Genomic DNA, 16,916 nt, shown 5'->3' on the forward strand with positions numbered 1-16,916 from the left:
CACGGGGCGTCGTCAGGGGGGGTCCTTTTTTCCTCGGTTTCTTTGGTTCATTTTATTTTGGTTTCGGGGTTTTATTTTTCTAAAGTTTATACCAAATCCTCTTCCCTCTTTGCTTTGTGCGATGAGTTAGCACACGGGCTGTCGTCTGTAGAAGCAATAGAGTGCAGGAGGCTACAAAAGAGCACAAATCCCGTGGAACAAGATCAGGAGAGCTTTGCCTCCGGCAGTATCCTTCCTTTTACTGTGCAATCCAAGTCCTTCTCAAGCCATTTTGCGGGGACGGCCGGCGCAGCGGCCGGCGGCCAAAGCCCACTCGCCCTGCCAGGAGGGGATTCCCAGGGGGGGAGGCAGCCCGAGGAGGGGGCTCGCCCGCGCCCCGCCGCCTCCCCTCGCTGGCAGCGCCCCGCCGACACCCCCGTGGCGGGGGGCAGCCGCCCGCTCACCCGCCTGATGTTCTATGCAACGAAATAACACGACTCCAGAACAAGACCTGTGAATAGCTAATCAGTTCAATGTCGCGCCTAAGGGTTCCATCGCAAAGCGTGCCGCCGAGCGACCCGAGAACTATTCAGTACCGACCACCCGTGCGTATGAATTCGTGGCATGTTCGACCCACGGAGGGCCACTTTGCCAAAGGGCAGCCCTAGCGCCCGTGACCGTCTGTCCCGTCGTAGAGCATGGCTTGCTACTTCTCTGCACGGTTCCACCCGCCTTTCGGTGCTTGCTGTTCTTTGCCTGGACTTTTCTTTTTTTCTTCTCCATCAGTCCATCGCTGTACTGAAAGCTCTTAGCAGATTTATGCACTTGTGACCGAGGACCCGGCTGCCGCGGGAAGCCCACGCTTTGTGGCAGATCCCTCGCCGGGAGCTCTGCCGGTGCCCAAGGCCGGCGGCTGTGGGTCGGGGATCCCGGGGCAGCCCCAGGGAGGAGAGCCCCGGCCCCGCGCACAGCCGCCGCCTCTCCCCGCCGGTGACAAGCGCGGAGGCCGAGGGTGCCTCCCGCGGGCCGCCGGCCCCGCCGCTCCTCGCGCTGTAAATACTTGTACAGTGTGTAAATCGCACGCGGGACCGAGACCCCGCCGGGGCCAATCTCGCCGCCCGAGCACATCCGCCACCTTGCCTTCGTGCCTGCCAGGAGCGGGGGCGCGCAGCCCCCCGCCGGGCCGGGCCCCCAGCCCGAGCTGTGGCAATCTGCTGGACAGGGCGGGGGGACGGGGGGTGCAAAGACCGAGGGCCGAGCGCGGCTGGGCGCCGTTTCCAGCGGTAAGTGCGATGCCGGGTGCGCTCCCTCTGAACATTGTGACGGTGTGCGTGTCTGCTGTGCTCTGTGCCACCCGTAGTGACCCCGTACCGTGCCGTACCGTGCCGTACCGTGCCGTACCACCCCCGCCGCTGTGTCGTGACTCCCTCCCAGAAGCTGCCCCCTCACCAGGTGTTTCTGTGGGAACAGAATAAAAAGGACTTGACACAAACCACGGACTGGCCCTGATTCTTGCCTGCCTGCAGTGTGGGGGGTGGGGGATCGGGACCCCTGCCGTGGTGGGGGTGGCTGGAATGGGTCTAATTGTCACCAAGCACTGTTGAGCTCTGCCACTGACAGCCGGGCTGCTGGGGTAGGGGGTCCCTGTGGGCATCAAGGACCCGATCTCACCTGCCTGGCCAGGCTGCTGGGTCCGATGGGCTCCCAAGGGCCCAGTCCCCGTTGGCAGAGCTGCTTTGGGCACCAATGACTCAATCTCACCCCCCTGACCAGGCTGCTCAGTCCCAAGGGCCCTCGATAGCCCGATACCCCTCAGCCAGGCTGCTGGGCTGGGGATCCCTGTGCCTCTCGAGTCCGATCCCCCCGGTCCTGCGCATAGAGCCCCTGTTCTGCAGCCACCCGGTGGGTAAACCACCCCGGGGCGATCCAGAGGCTGCGGGGCCGCGGTCTGTGCCCCGGCTGCGGCCTCCGAGGGCCCCGCGGGCGGTGCGGTGTGAGGGCACGGCCGCCGGGACACGGGGCGCGGGGGAACCCCCTGCCTGCGGCTGCAGCGCCGCCCGCGCCCACCGGGGGGCGCCTCAAAGCGGGAGGTGGCCCGAGAGCCGCAGCCAATGGGAGGTGCCGCAGGCAACGGCCCCGCCCCATCCCGGAAGTGCCGCGCCTGGCCCCGCCCCCCGCCGCGAGGACATGGAGCCGCCGGTGAGGGGATGGGGGGATGACGTCATAGCCCCGGGACCCCCCCCCGCCCTTCGGTGCCGCTGCCCCCTCCCGTCCCGCACCGCCCTCGCGAGCCCGGCACCCCCGACCCCGCTGCTCCGCTGACTCTCCGGCTCGGCACCACCCCGGGAACTGCCCCGGTACCCTTCTAGACCCCCCACAGACCCCGACTGCTGCAGGACCCTCCTAGGCGCCCTTGCACCCCAGGACCTGCACTGAGTATCCTGTACCACGGGTGCCCCAGCAGCTGCCCAGGACCCTCCTGCTCCGGCTGTGTACCCAGTGTCTGCTCTCCAGTGCCCTCCTGGTCCCTGGAACCCCACAGTGTCCTGGCTGTGCACCCCCGGTACCGCCCCAGCCCGGCACTACTCTGCTCCCCCCATGTACCCCCAAAATCCCCCCCGTCTATGCTGGAGCCCCAGTAAGTGCCCTGTGCTCCATTACTCCCCGGACCGTGACCCCGGCGTGTCCCGCAGGTGCAGCCACGTGCGGAGGAGCTGTCGGAGCTGTACCGAGAGCTGAGCCAGCACCCGGGGCTCAGCGCTGCCTGCCTCGGCCCCGACCTCACCACCCAGTACGGGGGCAAGTACTGCAGCCTCTACACCGGTACGGGGGTGGGGAGGACTGGGGGGGAAGGAGGGGTCCGGGGAGTCCTTGCCTGGCTGGTGGGGATGCAGCTGGTGTCCTCACCCTGCTCCCCGCAGAGTGGTCGCAGCGGGACCTGGCAAGGGCTGAGAACATCAAGTTCTGCCGTCAGTACCTCATCTTCCACGATGGAGCCTCCATTGTCTACTCAGGGCCTGCTGGCACCTGCTCTGAGATCAAGGACGAGTAAGTCCCATCCCGCCCCCCACACGTGGTCCTCGGGGAAGCGATAACTGGGGGGGCTGATGGGCGCTCACCCACAGGCTGCTGAGCCGGGAGTCCCCCAGTGGGATGCTGAAGGCCGTCCTGCGCAAGGTCCCCGGCAAGGAGAAGGAGAAGCAGTTCCTGGAGGTGAGGAGGGTTCCCAGGGAAAATGGATATATTCACTGGGGTTCGGGTTGGAACCACACCGTGCCTTGGGACCGCCCTGGCATCTCTGCCCCCAGATCTGGGATCAGAACCGGAAGGTGAAGAGCATCGACCTGACAGCACTGGACAAGCATGGCAGCGTCTACGATGATGGTGAGGGGCTGGGGGATGCCAGGGAATGTGGGTTTTCAGGGGACAGGGTGGCCAGTGCTGACCTGCCCCCGCAGACCAGTTTGGGTGCCTTGCCTGGTCTCACTCGGAGACCCACCTGCTCTATGTGGCGGAGAAGAAGCGTCCCAAGGCTGAGTCCTTCTTCCAGAGCAAAGCCCCCGAGCTGGGCACCTCTGATGAGGACACGGGGCACCCCAAGAAGGAGGATGCACCCATCAAGGTGGGGTCTCCGCACCCTGGGTCAGCTGGGGGCTGGCTGTGTGGCTGTGGGGCTGACCAGACTGTGCCACAGGGCGAGCAGTTCGTGTACCACGAGGACTGGGGCGAGACGCTGAGCACCCGCAGTGTGCCCGTCCTCTGCGTCCTGGACATCGAGGGCAACAGCATCTCGGTGCTGGAGGGCATCCCAGAGCACCTCTCTCCCGGCCAGGTCAGGATGGGGAGCTGCAGGGAACCAGAGATGGGAGGTTTCAGGAGCCAGCAGCATTTCGAGCTGCTTAACTTCCCTCTCCCCACAGGCTTTCTGGTCACCTGAGGACACCGGCGTGGTGTTCGTGGGCTGGTGGCACGACCCCTTCCGCCTGGGGCTGCGGCACTGCACGAACCGCCGGTGAGTCCCTGCAGGGCACCCCACAGCCCAGCCCTGCTGGTAGGACCCTGCAGGGCACCAGTCCCACAGCCTGGCCCCCCAAACCCAATGTGACACCCCTCTGTGCTGGCAGGTCAGCGCTCTTCTACGTGGACCTGACGGGCGGGAGATGTGGTAAGCAGTGCACGCCCCGATCCTGTTGGTGCCCTTGCTCCCATGCCGCCCCTTACCATCCGCTCACCGTCCCCTCACCGTCACCTCATGCCCATGCAGAGCTGCTCTCTGAGGACACCAAGGCCGTGTGGTCACCACGACTCAGCCCCGATGGCTGCCGCATCGTCTACCTGGAGAACAATGTCCTGGGCCCCCACCAGCAGTGCAGCCGACTCCGCATGGTGAGCAGCACCAGGGGGACACTGGCAGGCACCAGGGAGGTGCCATGGTGCCCATGCTAGGGTGGGGCTGGGGAGGGCAGTGGTGTCCCCTCCTTGGGCTGCAGTGGGGGCAGGCAGGCTGAGACCCTGCAAAACTTGCCCTATGCCATGTCTCCTGCAGTACGACTGGTACACCAAACACACCAGCACGGTGCTGGAGGCTGTGCCACGGCAAGCATGGGGTGAGTACAGCTCTGGGCGTGTTGGGGGAGACTCAGGGGGATGCTGAGTACTAGCACTCTGATCACAGGTGCCTTCCCGGGAATCTACTGTGGCGCACTGCCAGGGATGTGCTGGGCGGCCGACAGCCGCAGGATCCTGCTGGACACGGCCCAGCGCAGCCAGCAGGTGAGGGGGTGGTGGGGGACACAAGGGGAGCCTGCCTGGGTCAGGGCTGCACTGAGCTCTGCCCTCATGCCCCTAGGATGTGTTCGTGGTGGACACAGCAACAGGAACCACAACTTCGCTGACAGCTGGTGAGTGAGGGCAATGGGGCCATGCTGGTGGCAGGAGTGGGGAGAGGGTCACACCTGCAGGTCTGACCCCCTCCTCCCCAGATTCTCCCCAGGGAAGCTGGTCTGTCCTCACCATCAGCCGGGACCTCTTGGTGGCCAGGTTTTCCACCCCTAGCTGCCCCCCCATGTTGGTAAAGTCATGTCCCCAGTGCCCACCAGCCCCTTGGCATGGGCACTGACCCCTCTCCCCAGTGCCCACCAGCCCCTTGGCATGGGCACTGACCCCTGTCCCTGCACAGAAAGTGGCAGTGCTGCCCGCCGCCGGCCGTGAGGCACAGACACAGTGGATCTGCCTGCAGGCTTCCCCCCCCGTGCCTGGCATCAGCTGGGGCATCCGCACCCTGCAGCCCCCACCAGAGCAGGAGCATCCCCAGTACGGTGAGTGCCCAAGGTGAGGTCAGGCTGTGCTCCACCATCCTCACTGTTCCTTGACACCCCCTCTGTGCCTCCACAGGGGGCCTGGACTTCGATGCCATCCTGATGCGCCCAAGCGAGGGTCCCGCTGGCCAGAAGCCCCCCTTGGTCGTGATGCCCCATGGTAAGAGTTTGTCCCCACCCCACTGTACCCCAGCCAGGCAGCGTCACCCCCCTGTTGCTTTTGCCATTTGCAGGTGGTCCTCACTCTGTCTTCACGGCCGGGTGGATGCTGTACCCGGCGGCGCTGTGCCGTGTGGGCTTTGCCGTGCTGCTGGGTGAGTGACACCAGGGCTCTGGTGACACAGCACCCATGGAGGGGCTGGGCTGGGGGCACGAAGGAGGAAAGGCTCTGACACTGCTCCCCATGCAGTGAATTACCGCGGCTCGCTGGGCTTTGGCCAGGACAGCGTGGCCTCCCTGCCAGGCAACGTGGGCACACAGGACGTACACGATGTGCAGGTATGGCATGGCACATGGTCCCGGGGCACCCTGTGCTCCTTTAGGTGCCCTGAGAAGGGGAAGTGGGGCTGCCTGCTCAGTGGGTGTTCCCCGTGGCGGCAGCTCTGCGTGGAGCGGGTGCTGCAGGAGGAGACGCTGGATGCTAGCCGGGTGGCTCTGGTCGGCGGCTCGCATGGGGGCTTCCTGGCGTGCCACCTCATCGGGCAGTTCCCTGACACCTACCACGCCTGTGTGGTCCGCAACCCTGTGGTGAACATTGCCTCCATGGTGACCACCACCGACATCCCGGACTGGTGAGTACTGCTACCCCAGCTTCCCAGGCTCCTTGCCATCCCGGCCACACATGTGCCCCCAACTCTTGCCTGCAGGTGCCTGACAGAGACAGGGCTGCCCTACAAACCTGATGCCCTGCCAGACCCAGCCCAGTGGACAGAGATGCTGCACAAGTCACCCATACGCTATGTCGACCGGGTATGTCACTGTCCCCATCCTTGTCCCTGTCCCCAACAGCAGTGCCAGTGCTGAGGCTGTGCTGCTCCTGCAGGTCCGTGCACCCGTGCTGCTGATGCTGGGGGAGGATGACCGGCGTGTGCCCCCCAAGCAAGGTCTGGAGTATTACCGTGCCCTCAAGGCCCGGGGGGTGCCCACACGGTGAGTGGGGTGTTGAGGGCTTGAGCTGTGGGGTGCAGACACAGCACTAATCCCTGTTTCCCCTCCAGGCTGCTCTGGTACCCAGGGAACAACCACGCGCTGGCTGGTGTCGAAGCTGAAGCTGATGGCTTCATGAACATGGCGCTGTGGCTGCTCAAGCACCTGCAGTGCTAAGGGTGCTGACCCCTGCTGCTGACCCCCAATAAACGATGTAGTTCAGCACCCCAGTGTCTCTAGTGGTAGTGCTGGTAGCGGTGTCATTTCCACTCCTGGAACTCCAGGAGCTGGTGGCCACTGGACCTTTCAGTGCCCCGATGTGCGGCTGTGCCGCCGGGGATGTGTTGGGCCATGGGGAGGGTGAGCCTGCCTGGCCATGCGGGGCAGGGGAGCGGCTGCAGGGCTGGCACCGGCCCGGGCGCTGCCGCCGGGCTCCTGCTGCGTGCTTTGGCAGCCGTCCCACTGCGGGCGGCAGGCGCCGGCAGCCCGGCCCGGCAGAGAACAGCCCCATGGCCACAGGGACCGAGAAGGGTGTGGAGGTGGGCAAGGGGGCTCAGGGGAACTGTGTGGGTGGGCACAGCCCCGCTTCGGGCGGTGGGCACGGGCAGGGGGTGAGCTTACCCCCGTCCAGCACGTCCCCTCCCTCATCCAGGCGGCCCGCGGCCCCGCTGCCTGCTACCGGGAGCTGAGCCGCTTCCCTGCCGTCACCCGTGCCGCCCTCAGGGCCGCGGCTGGGGGCCAGACCTTCCTGCTCTACACCGGTGAGTGCGGGCTCGGCCACCCCCGCGCCTTTGGCCCGGTGTGAGCGGGCGCTGACGGTCCCGTCCCTCAGAGTGCAGCCGGCCCGACCCGGCCCGCCGGCGGCTCCTGCGCTTCGGCCGCCACTACAGCCTGCGGCGCACAGCCGGCCGCGAGGGCCTCGCCGTCAGCCGTACCGCGCTCAGCGCCGAGATCCACAGCCAGTACGGCACGGGCGGGCTGCGGCATGGGGCGGTGTCCGTGCCGCGCACGGCCCGCCGCAGCCTCCGTCCCTCCCGCCCTCAGGCTCCTCAGCCAGGACTCGCCCACGGGCCAGCGCCGCGCCGCGCTCAAACGCTGCCCGCGGCAGGGCCACGAGCTGCTGGAGGTAACGCGGCTGTCGCTCGCCGGCGTGGCAGGAGTGCCAGTGCAGGGCGGTGGGCACCGTGTACACGGTGTGCCGGTGCTGACATCCGTCCCCCCAGGTGTGGGACAGCGGGGGATGCAGCCACAGCGTGGATCTCACGGCGCTGGGGAAGCATGGGGACGTCTACACGGAGGGTAGGGCCCCTTTCCCGTGCTCCCCGCGCACAGCAGGGGTGAGGTTGGCGTGGCCAACAGCCCTGGTGGCTACCTGGTGCCCAGCTGAGCCTGTACCGGGCTGGGCTTTGGCACCCTCTTGCCATGCCAGGGCCCTTTGCCTGCCTGGCCTGGTCACGCTCAGAGACACGGCTCCTCTATGTGGCTGAGAAGAGCCGGCCCAAACGACAGCCCCCCTGCCCCTGGGATGTGCCAGGAGCAGCCTGGCCAGCAGCAGAGGATGAGGATGAGGAGGTAGGTGCCCCATGAGTGTGTTCAGTGCACCCCCAAGCGTGCCATGTGCACTGTGAAACATGGCACATGCCCCTTGGGCATACCAGATACCCCCTGAACATGCTGTGCACCCCATGAGTGTGCCACACATCCCATGAGTGTGTCATGGACAGAGCTGTATGCCTGGGGACACCAGCCATGGGGCTGATGGGTCTGTGCCACAGGGCAAGCAATTTGTGTACCACGAGGACTGGGGAGAAGCCCTGAGCACACGAAGCATGCCAGTCCTCTGCGTCCTGGACCTGGAGGGCCTCAGCCTGTCAGTGCTGGAGGGAGTCCCAGAGCACCTCTCCCCTGGCCAGGTCAGGATGGGGTGCAGGGAGCGCCCCAGGGGACCCAGCCTGGGGCCGTGGGATGAGCCTGACTGTCACACAGGCCCTGTGGTCCCCGGATGACCGTGGTGTGGTGTTTGTGGGCTGGTGGCACACGCCCTTCCGCCTGGGACTGAACGCCTGCTCCAACAGGAGGTGGGTCCCAGCCAGCAACCAGCACCATGCCAGGATGTCCATGCAGTGTCAGCCCAGTGGGGGTTCAACCTGACTCACTCTTTCCTTCCAGGTCAGGGATTTTCCACTTGGACCTGGCCAGCGGGTGCTGCGGTGAGTGCTGGGCCCTGGGGGGTGCCTGGGCGTCCCTGGGATGCTGACCCCTTGCTGCCCACAGAGCTGCTGTCAGCAGAGAATGGTTCTGTCTGCTCCCCCCGGCTGAGCCCTGATGGCCAGCGCCTGCTCTACCTGGAGGGGGCTGTGGGGGGGCCCCACCGGCAGTGTCTGCGCCTGCGCATGGTGAGTTGGGCCTCAGGGGCACCAGGCACGGCCGTGCCGCCCTGTGCTGCCAGCACAGTGCCCAGGTGTCACAGCCTCTCGCAGTGCCTGGCTGGGGTGGAGGTGTTCCCAAGCCTCCCTGCCTCAGTTTCCCCTGGCATGGGTCCATCCCTGAGCACTAGCTCTCCCCAGCTCACCTGGCAGACAAGGCAGACGATGACAGTGCTTGATGTGGTTCAGGAGCCCACGGAGGGTGAGCAAGGCGTGGTGGGCAGAGCTGGGTTCTGATGGGGGGCTGGTGCCACCCCCTGCCAGGTGCCCATGACCCTGGCTCACTAGCCCAGTGCTCTGCCCCACTTGCAGCCTTTGCTGGGCTCTACGCAGAGGCACTGCCACCGCGGTGCTGGGCAGCTGACAGCCGGCGAGCCGTGCTGGGCACCCCTCAGCGGAGCCGCACGGTGAGTCCAGGGGATGGCAGGCCAGGGACGTGACCCACACAGCCCATGGTGACACCGCTGCCTGTGCTCTGCACCCCCACAGGACCTGCTGCTCGTGGATACGGAGGCGTGCACCGTCACCAACCTCACCGCAGGTACATGGTACCGGCCACCCATGGTGCTCTAGTGAGCAGCTATGATCACCAACACGTGTTCTGTCCCCAGGGTCATCTGAAGGGTGCTGGGAGCTGCTCTCTCTCCAGTGGGACCTGCTGGTGGCCACCTGCTCAGCCCCCCACCACCCTCCTAGCCTGGTGAGCAGTGCCCTGGCACCATGTGGCACAGTGGGATATGGCACAGCAATGTGCAGCCAGGCACAGCACGGTGTGGCACACACGCCATGGTGTGGTGTGGCATAGGGAGGCATAGTGTGGTGTGGCACAGCCAGATCCAGTATGTCACAACCTTGGCATGGCACAGCCCCAGTGTCATCCATTGCCTGTGCCCAGGTGGTGGCCGTGCTGCCGCCAGCAGGCCAGGAGTTGACCCTTGTCTGGGTGCCAGTGGAGGACACCCCAACCGTGCCTGGTGTCACCTGGAAGACCCTGACGGTCCAGCCACCCTGCAGTGGGCAGAGCCCCGCTGCACAGGGTGAGTCCCTGGGGGCCCCTGATGCACCTTGGTGCTGCCTGGGTGCCAGGAATCCTCGGGAGTGGCGGGGGGCAGGGTGCTGGGTGCCCAGGGTGGTGGCCTCTGAGTGGGACCCCTTCCCTGGCACAGATACTCAGGCTTTTGAGGCCCTGCTGCTGAGTCCCTCAGATGGCACACCACCGCACCCCCTCGTTGTGTGCCCCCATGGTGAGTGCGGGGACAGTGGGGACACCCTGGCAGTGCTGGTGGCACCCCAGGTGATGCCCATGCTGGCCCCAGGTGGCCCCCACGCTGTCTTCGACGCCCGCTGGCGTCCGAGCATGGCTGCACTGTGCCGGCTGGGCTTCGCCGTGCTCCTGGGTGAGTGCTGGGGAGCTCAGGGTCATGTGGCCCTGTGTCCCAGTGAGACATAGCACCCATGGCCCTGTCTCCTCAGTGAACTATCGTGGCTCCCTGGGCTTTGGCCAGGCCACCATCAGCTCCCTGCTTTCCCGTGTGGGTGAGCAGGATGTGGCAGACACCCAGGTGAGGGGTGCTGGGCTGAGGGTGCTGGGGGGACGCTGCTGGGAGGATGCTGCTGTTTGGGTGCCAATGGTGGGTGCTCCACGGGTGCAGCTGGCAGTGGAGCAGGCGCTGCACAGAGAGCCCCTGGACCCACACCGCCTGGCCCTGCTGGCTGGCTCCCACGGAGCCTTCATCGCCCTCCACCTCCTCGCCCGTGAGCCTGAGCGTTACCAAGCCTGTGCCCTGCGCAGCCCCGTCTCCAACCTGCCCGCACTGCTGGGCACCTCTGACATCCCTGACTGGTGAGTGCCGCGCCCATCCTGTGCCATGCCATGCCATGTCCCTGTGATACCTACCAGTGTCCCTGTGCTGCAGGCGCTACACCTCCCTAGGGCTGCCCTACTCCTTTGAGCGGGTGCCATGTGCTGAGGATGTGACCGCCATGCTACTGCGCTCGCCCATCGCCCAGGCAGCCCAGGTAAGCAGGGTCAGGATGGGTGCGGTGTGCCAGGTGTGGGGTGTCAGACACCCACTGAGGGCAGTGCTGCAGGTGCAGACACCCGTGTTGCTGTGCGTGGGTGCCCGGGACCGGCGCGTTAGCCCCACACAGGCACTGGAGCTGTACCGGGTGCTGCGGGCCAGGGGTGTGCCAGCACGGTGAGTGGGGTGCAGGTGGGAGCCAGGAGGGAGCTCTGGGGTGCTGGATGAGCATCTTCCCATCCTGTCCCTCCCCACAGGCTGCTGTGGTACCCAGAGGGTGGCCATGCACTGGCTGGTGTGGAGACAGAGGCTGATGTCTTCAAGAGCTGTGCCCACTGGCTCCTCCAGCACCTGGGGCAGCCCAGGCAGGATGGGACAGGCCAGCACAGCCCCTAGTGCCCACAGTGGTCCTGGGCTATGCCAGCCCCAGAGTGACTGCTGGCCCTGGGGACCACACCAGGACCAGAGACAGATGGAGTGAGTGTAGCCAGGGGCAGGGATGTGGGTTGGGGTTTGGTGTTAAATAAACGTGAGACCCTGTGCAGTGCCAACCCCTGTGGCCAAGGCTGTGCCTTTATTGTGCAGTGGCAGCTGTGCCAGGCTGGGAATGCCAGCTCAACCCATCTTCATCACCTTGGAGATCCAGTCAACATAGAGGGAAACACGGATGAAGAGGGCGGGCAGGTCAGTGCGGGCACAGACACGGGAGGGGGTGATCACCCCCTCCAGCACCCAGCAGTCAGCAGTGAGGCAAGCCAGTGGTCCACCATAATCGCCCTGTGGCACGAAGAGAGTGGTGGCACCCTGGTGCCAGCACCTTCCGCCACCCGGGGGTGGGTGTCCCCAGCCCAGCTCACCTCGCAGGCACCCACGCCGGCACGCAGCGGGGCAGTGCACAGCTCACTCTCCTTCAGGCGCCCACGCAGCGCCCTGTTGCACTCACCGTGGGCCAGCACTGGCAGCCGCGCCACGTTCAGCACGCTGCCGTCTGCCGTGCCTGCGGGCAGAGAGCGCGGGGCAGCGGGCATGGGATCATGGGATGCAGCATCGTGTGTGCAGGGATGCAGAGGAATGGCATGGGCAAGGGATGGCAAGGACAGGAGGATGTCATGGCAGTAGATGGCATTGCAGGGGGATGTGGAAGGGAGATGTTGTGGAAGAGGGATGCCATGGATAGGGTGATACCAGGGGCAAGGGATGCTCTAGTCAAGGGGATGGAATGGGCAGAAAAACACCATGGAAGGGAGATGCTGTCAGCAGCATCGGTATGCCAGGGATCTGGGGGTTGCTGCAGGCAGGGGATACTTCAAGCAAGGGATGCTGTGGGCAGGGAGATGGAATGGCTTTAGCAGGGGCTGCATTGAACAAGGAATCCCATGGCAGGTACCTCTGGTTTCCCCCCAGCCGGCGATCTCACAGACAGTGCCCGCAGGCACAACATAGCGCTCAGGGGGCAGGCAGATCAGGGCCACACGCCTGGTCAGAACAGCTGGCCTGTGGCAAGAGGGGCAGTGGGACACGGTGCCAGCCTGGCCAGCAGTGGAGCATGGCAGAGGCCCAGGCACAGCCGCTCACCTTGCCAGCTTCAGCATCACCAGCTGGGACTCAGAGGGGCCGCAGACAATCCGCACAATGGGGATGGTCTGTTGGTCAGGATCCCCAGGGCCAGGGTCCTTGAAGAGCGTCCCCAGCTGCACCTCATAGCCCGTCAGGTCAGCCTCGCTGTGGAACAGGGACATGAGGGCACAGGGGGGTCCCACCACCCCACGCCCCAGCCCCAGCCTTACCAGGAGAAGAAGCACTGGCGTGTGCTGATCACCCACTGCTCCTTCACCAGGGATCCCCCGCAGAAGTGCACGCCAGCCCTGTGGGGACAGGGGGTGAGCTCTGGGGGTCACTGAGTACATGGCAGTGCACCTGGAACACCCACTCACCGGTTGCGGATGCTGACAGTCCAGGGCGAGTTGCCAGGCTGGCCACCAACGATGCGCCCCTTCTGCTGCAGCCTCTCCTCCCGCTGGCCACACTGCTCAAATGCCACTGCGTCTGTGGGCAGGGTGGGCATCAGCTGGGACTGCACCACCAGCACCCACCCCAGGGTGCCCACCCAGGACCCGTGGGCTCTCACCTGTATTCTCCATGATGGATGGCACTGTGCTGCCAGCTGCAGAGAGAAAACAGAGGGTGGCACTGGCACAGGATGCAGCTACCCTGAGGGGACCAAAACTACCCTGTGTGTGGCCAGGGTGCCTTCTAGCTCTGCAGGGATGTGGATAGGGGCTCACAACAGGGCTTGATGGCACAATAGTCAAAGGGGGTACGGGGGTCCATGGTGTAGCACCAGGGGCCATGGCTGTCATCATCAGGGTTGCGGCAGTAGTTCTCCTCCAGGTGTGCCTCAGGGTGGGTGGCAGGTGAAATCCTGCCAGGAGGCAATCACCATCATTGTCCCCATCCCCATCCTAATCTCCATCCCCATCACAATGCCATCTCCATCCCCATCCGTGTACCCACCACCCCCCTCACACACTCACTGGGGCACGTGGGGTGTCTGGGCAGCCCAGGGCTGGCAGGTGATTCCCTTGCGTGTCTTGCTGACGTGCCCGTGGTAGTGCTTGCCGTGGCCATGGTAGCACTCTGGAGACAGGCAGGGAGCGCTGGCACCCCTCACAGGGGCACCGGGGTGGGCACCCAGGGACAGGTGTCTGGGGTGGCTCACCTTGGGCATCCTGCTCATCAGGGCAGCGGCGGATGTGGAAGCAGAAGGCGATGCGGATGGTGGTGCGGGAGGTGAAGCACCACGGTGCCTCTGATCCGTCGGGGTTGCGGCAGTAGTTCTCCTGCAGGTCCCTGGAGGAGGGGCCACATGGTTGTCCCCCCTCAATCCCACACTCCTGGGTGCTGCCCAGCACCTCCTGGGGTGCACAGCCGTCCCCTTACTTGCACGGGTACTTCTCGGGCAGGAAGTGGTGCTTATGGGGCACCTGGGAGTCCCAGCGCTGGCAGGGGATCCCCGACACGGTAACGTTCACTCGGCCACGGTAGCCTTCGCCCTTGCCCCTGAAGCAGCCGTTGGTGATGTTGACAGGCCGTGGGCGTTTTTCTGCTTGTGTGGCCAGAGAGAGGGGCACAGTAAGCAGGGTCAGGGGTGGCACCAGGACCCTCAGGCCTGGCTGTGCATGGTGCTGGTGGGGACTTACTGCAGACGCGGATGTGGCAGTACTCGCGCTCCCGCTCGGGGTCGGTGGTGTAGCACCAGGGCCGCTCGGAGCTGTCAGGGTTGCGGCAGTAGTTGTCATCCAGCCCCTTGTCAGGGTACCTGGGCCAGAGACAGGGAGCAGCAGCTGAGGTGGCACCATCACCCCAGCACCTGGCACTCAACGAGGACAATGCACTGCGGGGGGCTGGGGGCTAGTACTTGTTGGGGTGGTAGGGGTGTTTGTGTGGGTGCTGCAGGTCCCAGCGCTGGCACTCCGTCCCTGACTCGGTGTGGTCCACGGTGCCACGGTAATCCTCCCCGTTGCAGGTCATGCAGACAGCTGCCAACAACTGCAGGGCTCAGTGTGGGAGAAACACAGAGCACAGGGTGATCCTGGGATGTGGCACCCACCATCCTCACACTTCTTTATGCCGCAGCTCTGGTGCCGGACATTGGGATCAACGGTGTAACACCACGGGCCCCGCTTGTCCCGGTCAGGGTTTCGGCAGTAATTCTCCTCCAGCCCATTGCGAAGGGATGGCAGAAACCTGCTGGCAGCAGAGTGGGTAGGAGGGCTGACAGGAATCCTTTGCCCTGGAGCGGGCACAGCAAGGATGATGCACTACCCCTGTCAGCGCCATTGCCCCAGGCTGTCCCCATTGCTCCTGTGCTATCCCACGCTGCTCCCACCCCGTTCCCCATTGCCCCAGCTGCCCAGGGTAGGTGCCACGGGACAGCCAGGGACACGGGGGCACCTGTGATCATGTGGTGTCGTGGCTTGCCAATGCTGGCAGCGCAGCCCCTTCTCCGTCGTGGCCCTTGTGCCGCGGTAGCCGGAGCCATCGCCCACGATGCAGTCCCGCATGTAGTCTGAGCAGAGCCGGGCACCTCTTCAGAGCCCCAGGGCCGGGTCAGGGCACATGGGCAATGAGGAGTCCTGTGCCGGGTGGCCTGTGCCCAGTCTGTGGTGTCCCCATGCCCACCCATGGCACCAGCCCACCTTTCTTCTGGTACAGGTCATAGCGGATGTTTTTCTGCAGCTGGATGCGGGGTGAGTGCTGGGTCCAGGGCAGCAGCTGGCACAGCTGGCTCTGCTGGTCATGGTGGAAAGCCCTGGAAGGCACAGCGGGAGTCTGGCATGGCACCGTGTGAAGCCAGGCCCCGCGGGACCTGGGTCACACACGTGAGCACCCAGTGTCCAAGTGCAGTGACCCAGCGTCATGGCCCGTGCACTCCCCCCTGCCCCGCGGTGGCACCGTGTCCTGCTCACCGGCACGCCAGGCTGGTGGCACAGCGCTGGGCACACTGCTCCACAGTGCCCTGCTCCGGCAGCAGTGGTGGTGAGTCCACAGGCACTGCCAGCAGCTCGGTGGCTCGCAGGCGCTGGAAGTCATTGAGGGGTGAGCGGTGGCCTGGGGAGGGTGGCAGGAGCTCAGTGTGCCCGTGGGGGCACAGCATGAGCACTGCGGCCCTGTGGAGTGCTGGATCCCTGCCCCATGGAGGAGGATATCCCTGTCCCACAGAGCATGGGATCCGTGTCCCATGGAGGAGGGGAAATCTGTCCTATGGAGCATGGGATCCATGTAATATGGAGCAGGGGATCCCTGTCCTATGTCCTGATCCATATACCCTGGAGCAGGAGGGTCCCTGCCCTGCATCACCCGCTGCTTCCGGCACCTCCCGTCCGCCGTGGGACAGGGCATGGCCTGCAGGCTCTGTCCGGCCGCTGGCCCCGCCTTGGGCCCCGCACTGCCCGCGCCCTCCAGCCCCACGGCGACCCAGCCTGGGGCCCTACCTGAGCCCAGAGCCGCGGCCAGGGCGAGCAGGAGCCCCAGCACGGGCTGCATGGCGGCGGCCCCGCGTCCCCGGGCCGCTGCAGCTCTGGGACGGTCCCGAGCAAATATTTGCGGTCGGGCGCGGGGCCAGGCGGGCCCGGGGTCACCCCGCGGCGGGCACGCGTGGGGCGGGGGTGGCTTTCCCGGAGCGGCGCCGCCTCAGCTCGGCGCGCCCTCCGCGGCCTGCGGGACCGACCCCGTGCCGCCTTCCCGCCGGGCCGCGCTCCCCCGCGCCGCTTTCCCGCCGCCGCCCTCGGCCCTGGGTGGGCGCCGCGCCCGAGAGTGCTCGGCGGGGCCGGGCGGGAGGCGGAGCGGGCCCGGGGCTTCGAGCGGCTGGGTCGGCCCGAGCCGTACCGGGTGAGTCTCGGGGCTTCGCCGGGAGCGGCCCAGGTGCTGTCGGTGGCGGCCGCCGGCTCTGGTTGTGGCAAAGCCCGTATGGGCGTCCCGGGCTCTCCCCGCTCACCGGGACCGGCCCGGCGCCGTGGGAGCACAGGTGGGTGTCCGGTAGCTGCGGAGTTGTGTGTGCCTCAGGGACAGGTGGCTGTCCCGGGCCGGGGGCCGGGCTGCCCCTGTGGGGCTCGGTGGGCCCCGGCACTTCCCAGGGCTGACCTTGGCTCCGGGCGCTGCGAGCGTGACTAACAGCGGAGGCTGTTCCGGGAGGGACAGACCGACCGGAAAACTTTATCTTCAGTCCCCAGTGCAGGTGACTAAAGGCAGGTTAGTGGTTCTACCGCCCAAAAAGGGGTAAATGCCAGATATTACTTGTGGCCTCCCCGGTTTCTTGGAAGCAACAGGCTGCGAAGTGGCTCACACAAGTTTCCAGTGCCCATCAAGTCAACAGGCCTGGATTTACTGAGTTTTGCCACAGGTTTGAAGTTGGCAAACTTGTGTTTTTGGAGTGTAACTAGGTCCTGCTGCTCAGGGGGGAAGGTGTGGGCAGGGGGATGTGGGACCTGGCTGTAGGGATCGCTGTCACTCCCTGAGGTATATCT

The 16,916-nt window shown here is 65.7% G+C and overlaps 4 protein-coding genes across 8 annotated transcripts in view; 3 read left to right on the top strand and 1 right to left on the bottom strand.

The window, feature by feature from the left end:
• The first annotated feature begins 2,119 nt into the window (after positions 1-2,119).
• Positions 2,120-6,668, top strand: LOC121352763 (acylamino-acid-releasing enzyme-like). Its single transcript, XM_041465972.1, has 22 exons — positions 2,120-2,178; positions 2,673-2,802; positions 2,901-3,027; positions 3,105-3,192; positions 3,288-3,363; positions 3,438-3,601; positions 3,674-3,811; positions 3,900-3,991; positions 4,104-4,144; positions 4,244-4,365; positions 4,526-4,586; positions 4,655-4,752; positions 4,829-4,880; positions 4,962-5,050; positions 5,159-5,297; positions 5,374-5,457; positions 5,531-5,611; positions 5,707-5,795; positions 5,898-6,088; positions 6,164-6,266; positions 6,340-6,446; positions 6,515-6,668. Exons 1-22 carry the CDS (start codon positions 2,167-2,169, stop codon positions 6,618-6,620), a joined length of 2,190 nt encoding a protein of 729 aa, XP_041321906.1. The 5' UTR covers positions 2,120-2,166; the 3' UTR covers positions 6,621-6,668.
• Positions 6,669-6,900: 232 nt separating this feature from the next.
• Positions 6,901-11,067, top strand: LOC121352923 (acylamino-acid-releasing enzyme-like). Of its 3 annotated transcripts, XM_041466333.1 has the most exons (20): positions 6,901-6,982; positions 7,075-7,204; positions 7,276-7,405; positions 7,488-7,569; positions 7,667-7,742; positions 7,873-8,015; positions 8,219-8,356; positions 8,430-8,521; positions 8,613-8,653; positions 8,718-8,839; positions 9,011-9,071; positions 9,182-9,276; positions 9,359-9,410; positions 9,481-9,569; positions 9,765-9,906; positions 10,036-10,266; positions 10,343-10,431; positions 10,522-10,712; positions 10,803-10,888; positions 10,961-11,067. In XM_041466333.1, exons 1-19 carry the CDS (start codon positions 6,953-6,955, stop codon positions 10,819-10,821), a joined length of 1,953 nt encoding a protein of 650 aa, XP_041322267.1. In that variant the 5' UTR covers positions 6,901-6,952; the 3' UTR covers positions 10,822-10,888; positions 10,961-11,067. The 3 variants fall into 3 exon arrangements, with proteins under 3 accessions (XP_041322267.1, XP_041322275.1, XP_041322284.1); XM_041466341.1 differs by lacking the exons at positions 10,343-10,431; positions 10,961-11,067 and having other exon boundaries at positions 10,786-10,887; XM_041466350.1 differs by lacking the exons at positions 10,343-10,431; positions 10,961-11,067 and having other exon boundaries at positions 10,803-10,881.
• A 363-nt stretch (positions 11,068-11,430) lies between these two features.
• MST1 (macrophage stimulating 1) lies at positions 11,431-16,039 on the bottom strand. 3 transcript variants are annotated; one of them, XM_041466309.1, is made up of 18 exons: positions 15,885-16,039; positions 15,360-15,501; positions 15,090-15,202; positions 14,845-14,959; positions 14,501-14,637; positions 14,309-14,429; positions 14,091-14,209; positions 13,831-13,993; positions 13,610-13,740; positions 13,425-13,527; positions 13,176-13,312; positions 13,019-13,054; positions 12,825-12,936; positions 12,678-12,755; positions 12,466-12,612; positions 12,278-12,384; positions 11,748-11,887; positions 11,431-11,667 (listed from the first exon to the last, which is right to left on the bottom strand). In XM_041466309.1, exons 1-18 carry the CDS (start codon positions 15,934-15,936, stop codon positions 11,506-11,508), a joined length of 2,115 nt encoding a protein of 704 aa, XP_041322243.1. In that variant the 5' UTR covers positions 15,937-16,039; the 3' UTR covers positions 11,431-11,505. The 3 variants fall into 3 exon arrangements, with proteins under 3 accessions (XP_041322243.1, XP_041322233.1, XP_041322253.1); XM_041466299.1 differs by having other exon boundaries at positions 13,831-13,996; XM_041466319.1 differs by lacking the exons at positions 15,360-15,501; positions 15,885-16,039 and having other exon boundaries at positions 13,831-13,996; positions 14,845-14,979; positions 15,090-15,157.
• Positions 16,040-16,042: 3 nt separating this feature from the next.
• Positions 16,043-16,916, top strand: part of DAG1 (dystroglycan 1) — a 49,192-nt gene continuing 48,318 nt past the window's right edge. The window contains exon 1 of the mRNA XM_041466250.1: positions 16,043-16,417. The gene's annotated coding sequence lies outside the window, so the exon portion shown is untranslated. The remainder of the gene's footprint in view (positions 16,418-16,916) is intronic.

This window comes from Pyrgilauda ruficollis, unplaced genomic scaffold (assembly GCF_017590135.1).
Source record: "Pyrgilauda ruficollis isolate IOZ18807 unplaced genomic scaffold, ASM1759013v1 scaffold10, whole genome shotgun sequence".
NCBI lineage: Eukaryota > Metazoa > Chordata > Aves > Passeriformes > Passeridae > Pyrgilauda > Pyrgilauda ruficollis.

What these genes read in the sequence shown, in the direction of transcription:
- LOC121352763 (XM_041465972.1), top strand. An exon ending in CCTGACGGGCGGGAGATGTG is followed by an intron (nt 4,145 to 4,243) that starts GTAAGCAGTGCA and finishes ATGCCCATGCAG; the next exon opens with AGCTGCTCTCTGAGGACACC. An exon ending in AGGACGTACACGATGTGCAG is followed by an intron (nt 5,796 to 5,897) that starts GTATGGCATGGC and finishes CCGTGGCGGCAG; the next exon opens with CTCTGCGTGGAGCGGGTGCT.
- LOC121352923 (XM_041466333.1), top strand. Translation starts at nt 6,953, where the DNA reads ATGGCCACAGGGACCGAGAAGGGTGTGGAG. An exon ending in GACCTTCCTGCTCTACACCG is followed by an intron (nt 7,205 to 7,275) that starts GTGAGTGCGGGC and finishes CCCGTCCCTCAG; the next exon opens with AGTGCAGCCGGCCCGACCCG. An exon ending in AGGGCCACGAGCTGCTGGAG is followed by an intron (nt 7,570 to 7,666) that starts GTAACGCGGCTG and finishes CCGTCCCCCCAG; the next exon opens with GTGTGGGACAGCGGGGGATG.
- MST1 (XM_041466299.1), bottom strand. Translation starts at nt 15,936, where the DNA reads ATGCAGCCCGTGCTGGGGCTCCTGCTCGCCCTGGCCGCGGCTCTGGGC. An exon ending in ACGACACCACATGATCACAG is followed by an intron (nt 14,638 to 14,844) that starts GTGCCCCCGTGT and finishes TGCTGCCAGCAG; the next exon opens with GTTTCTGCCATCCCTTCGCA. An exon ending in GTGATGCTGAAGCTGGCAAG is followed by an intron (nt 12,385 to 12,465) that starts GTGAGCGGCTGT and finishes CTCTTGCCACAG; the next exon opens with GCCAGCTGTTCTGACCAGGC.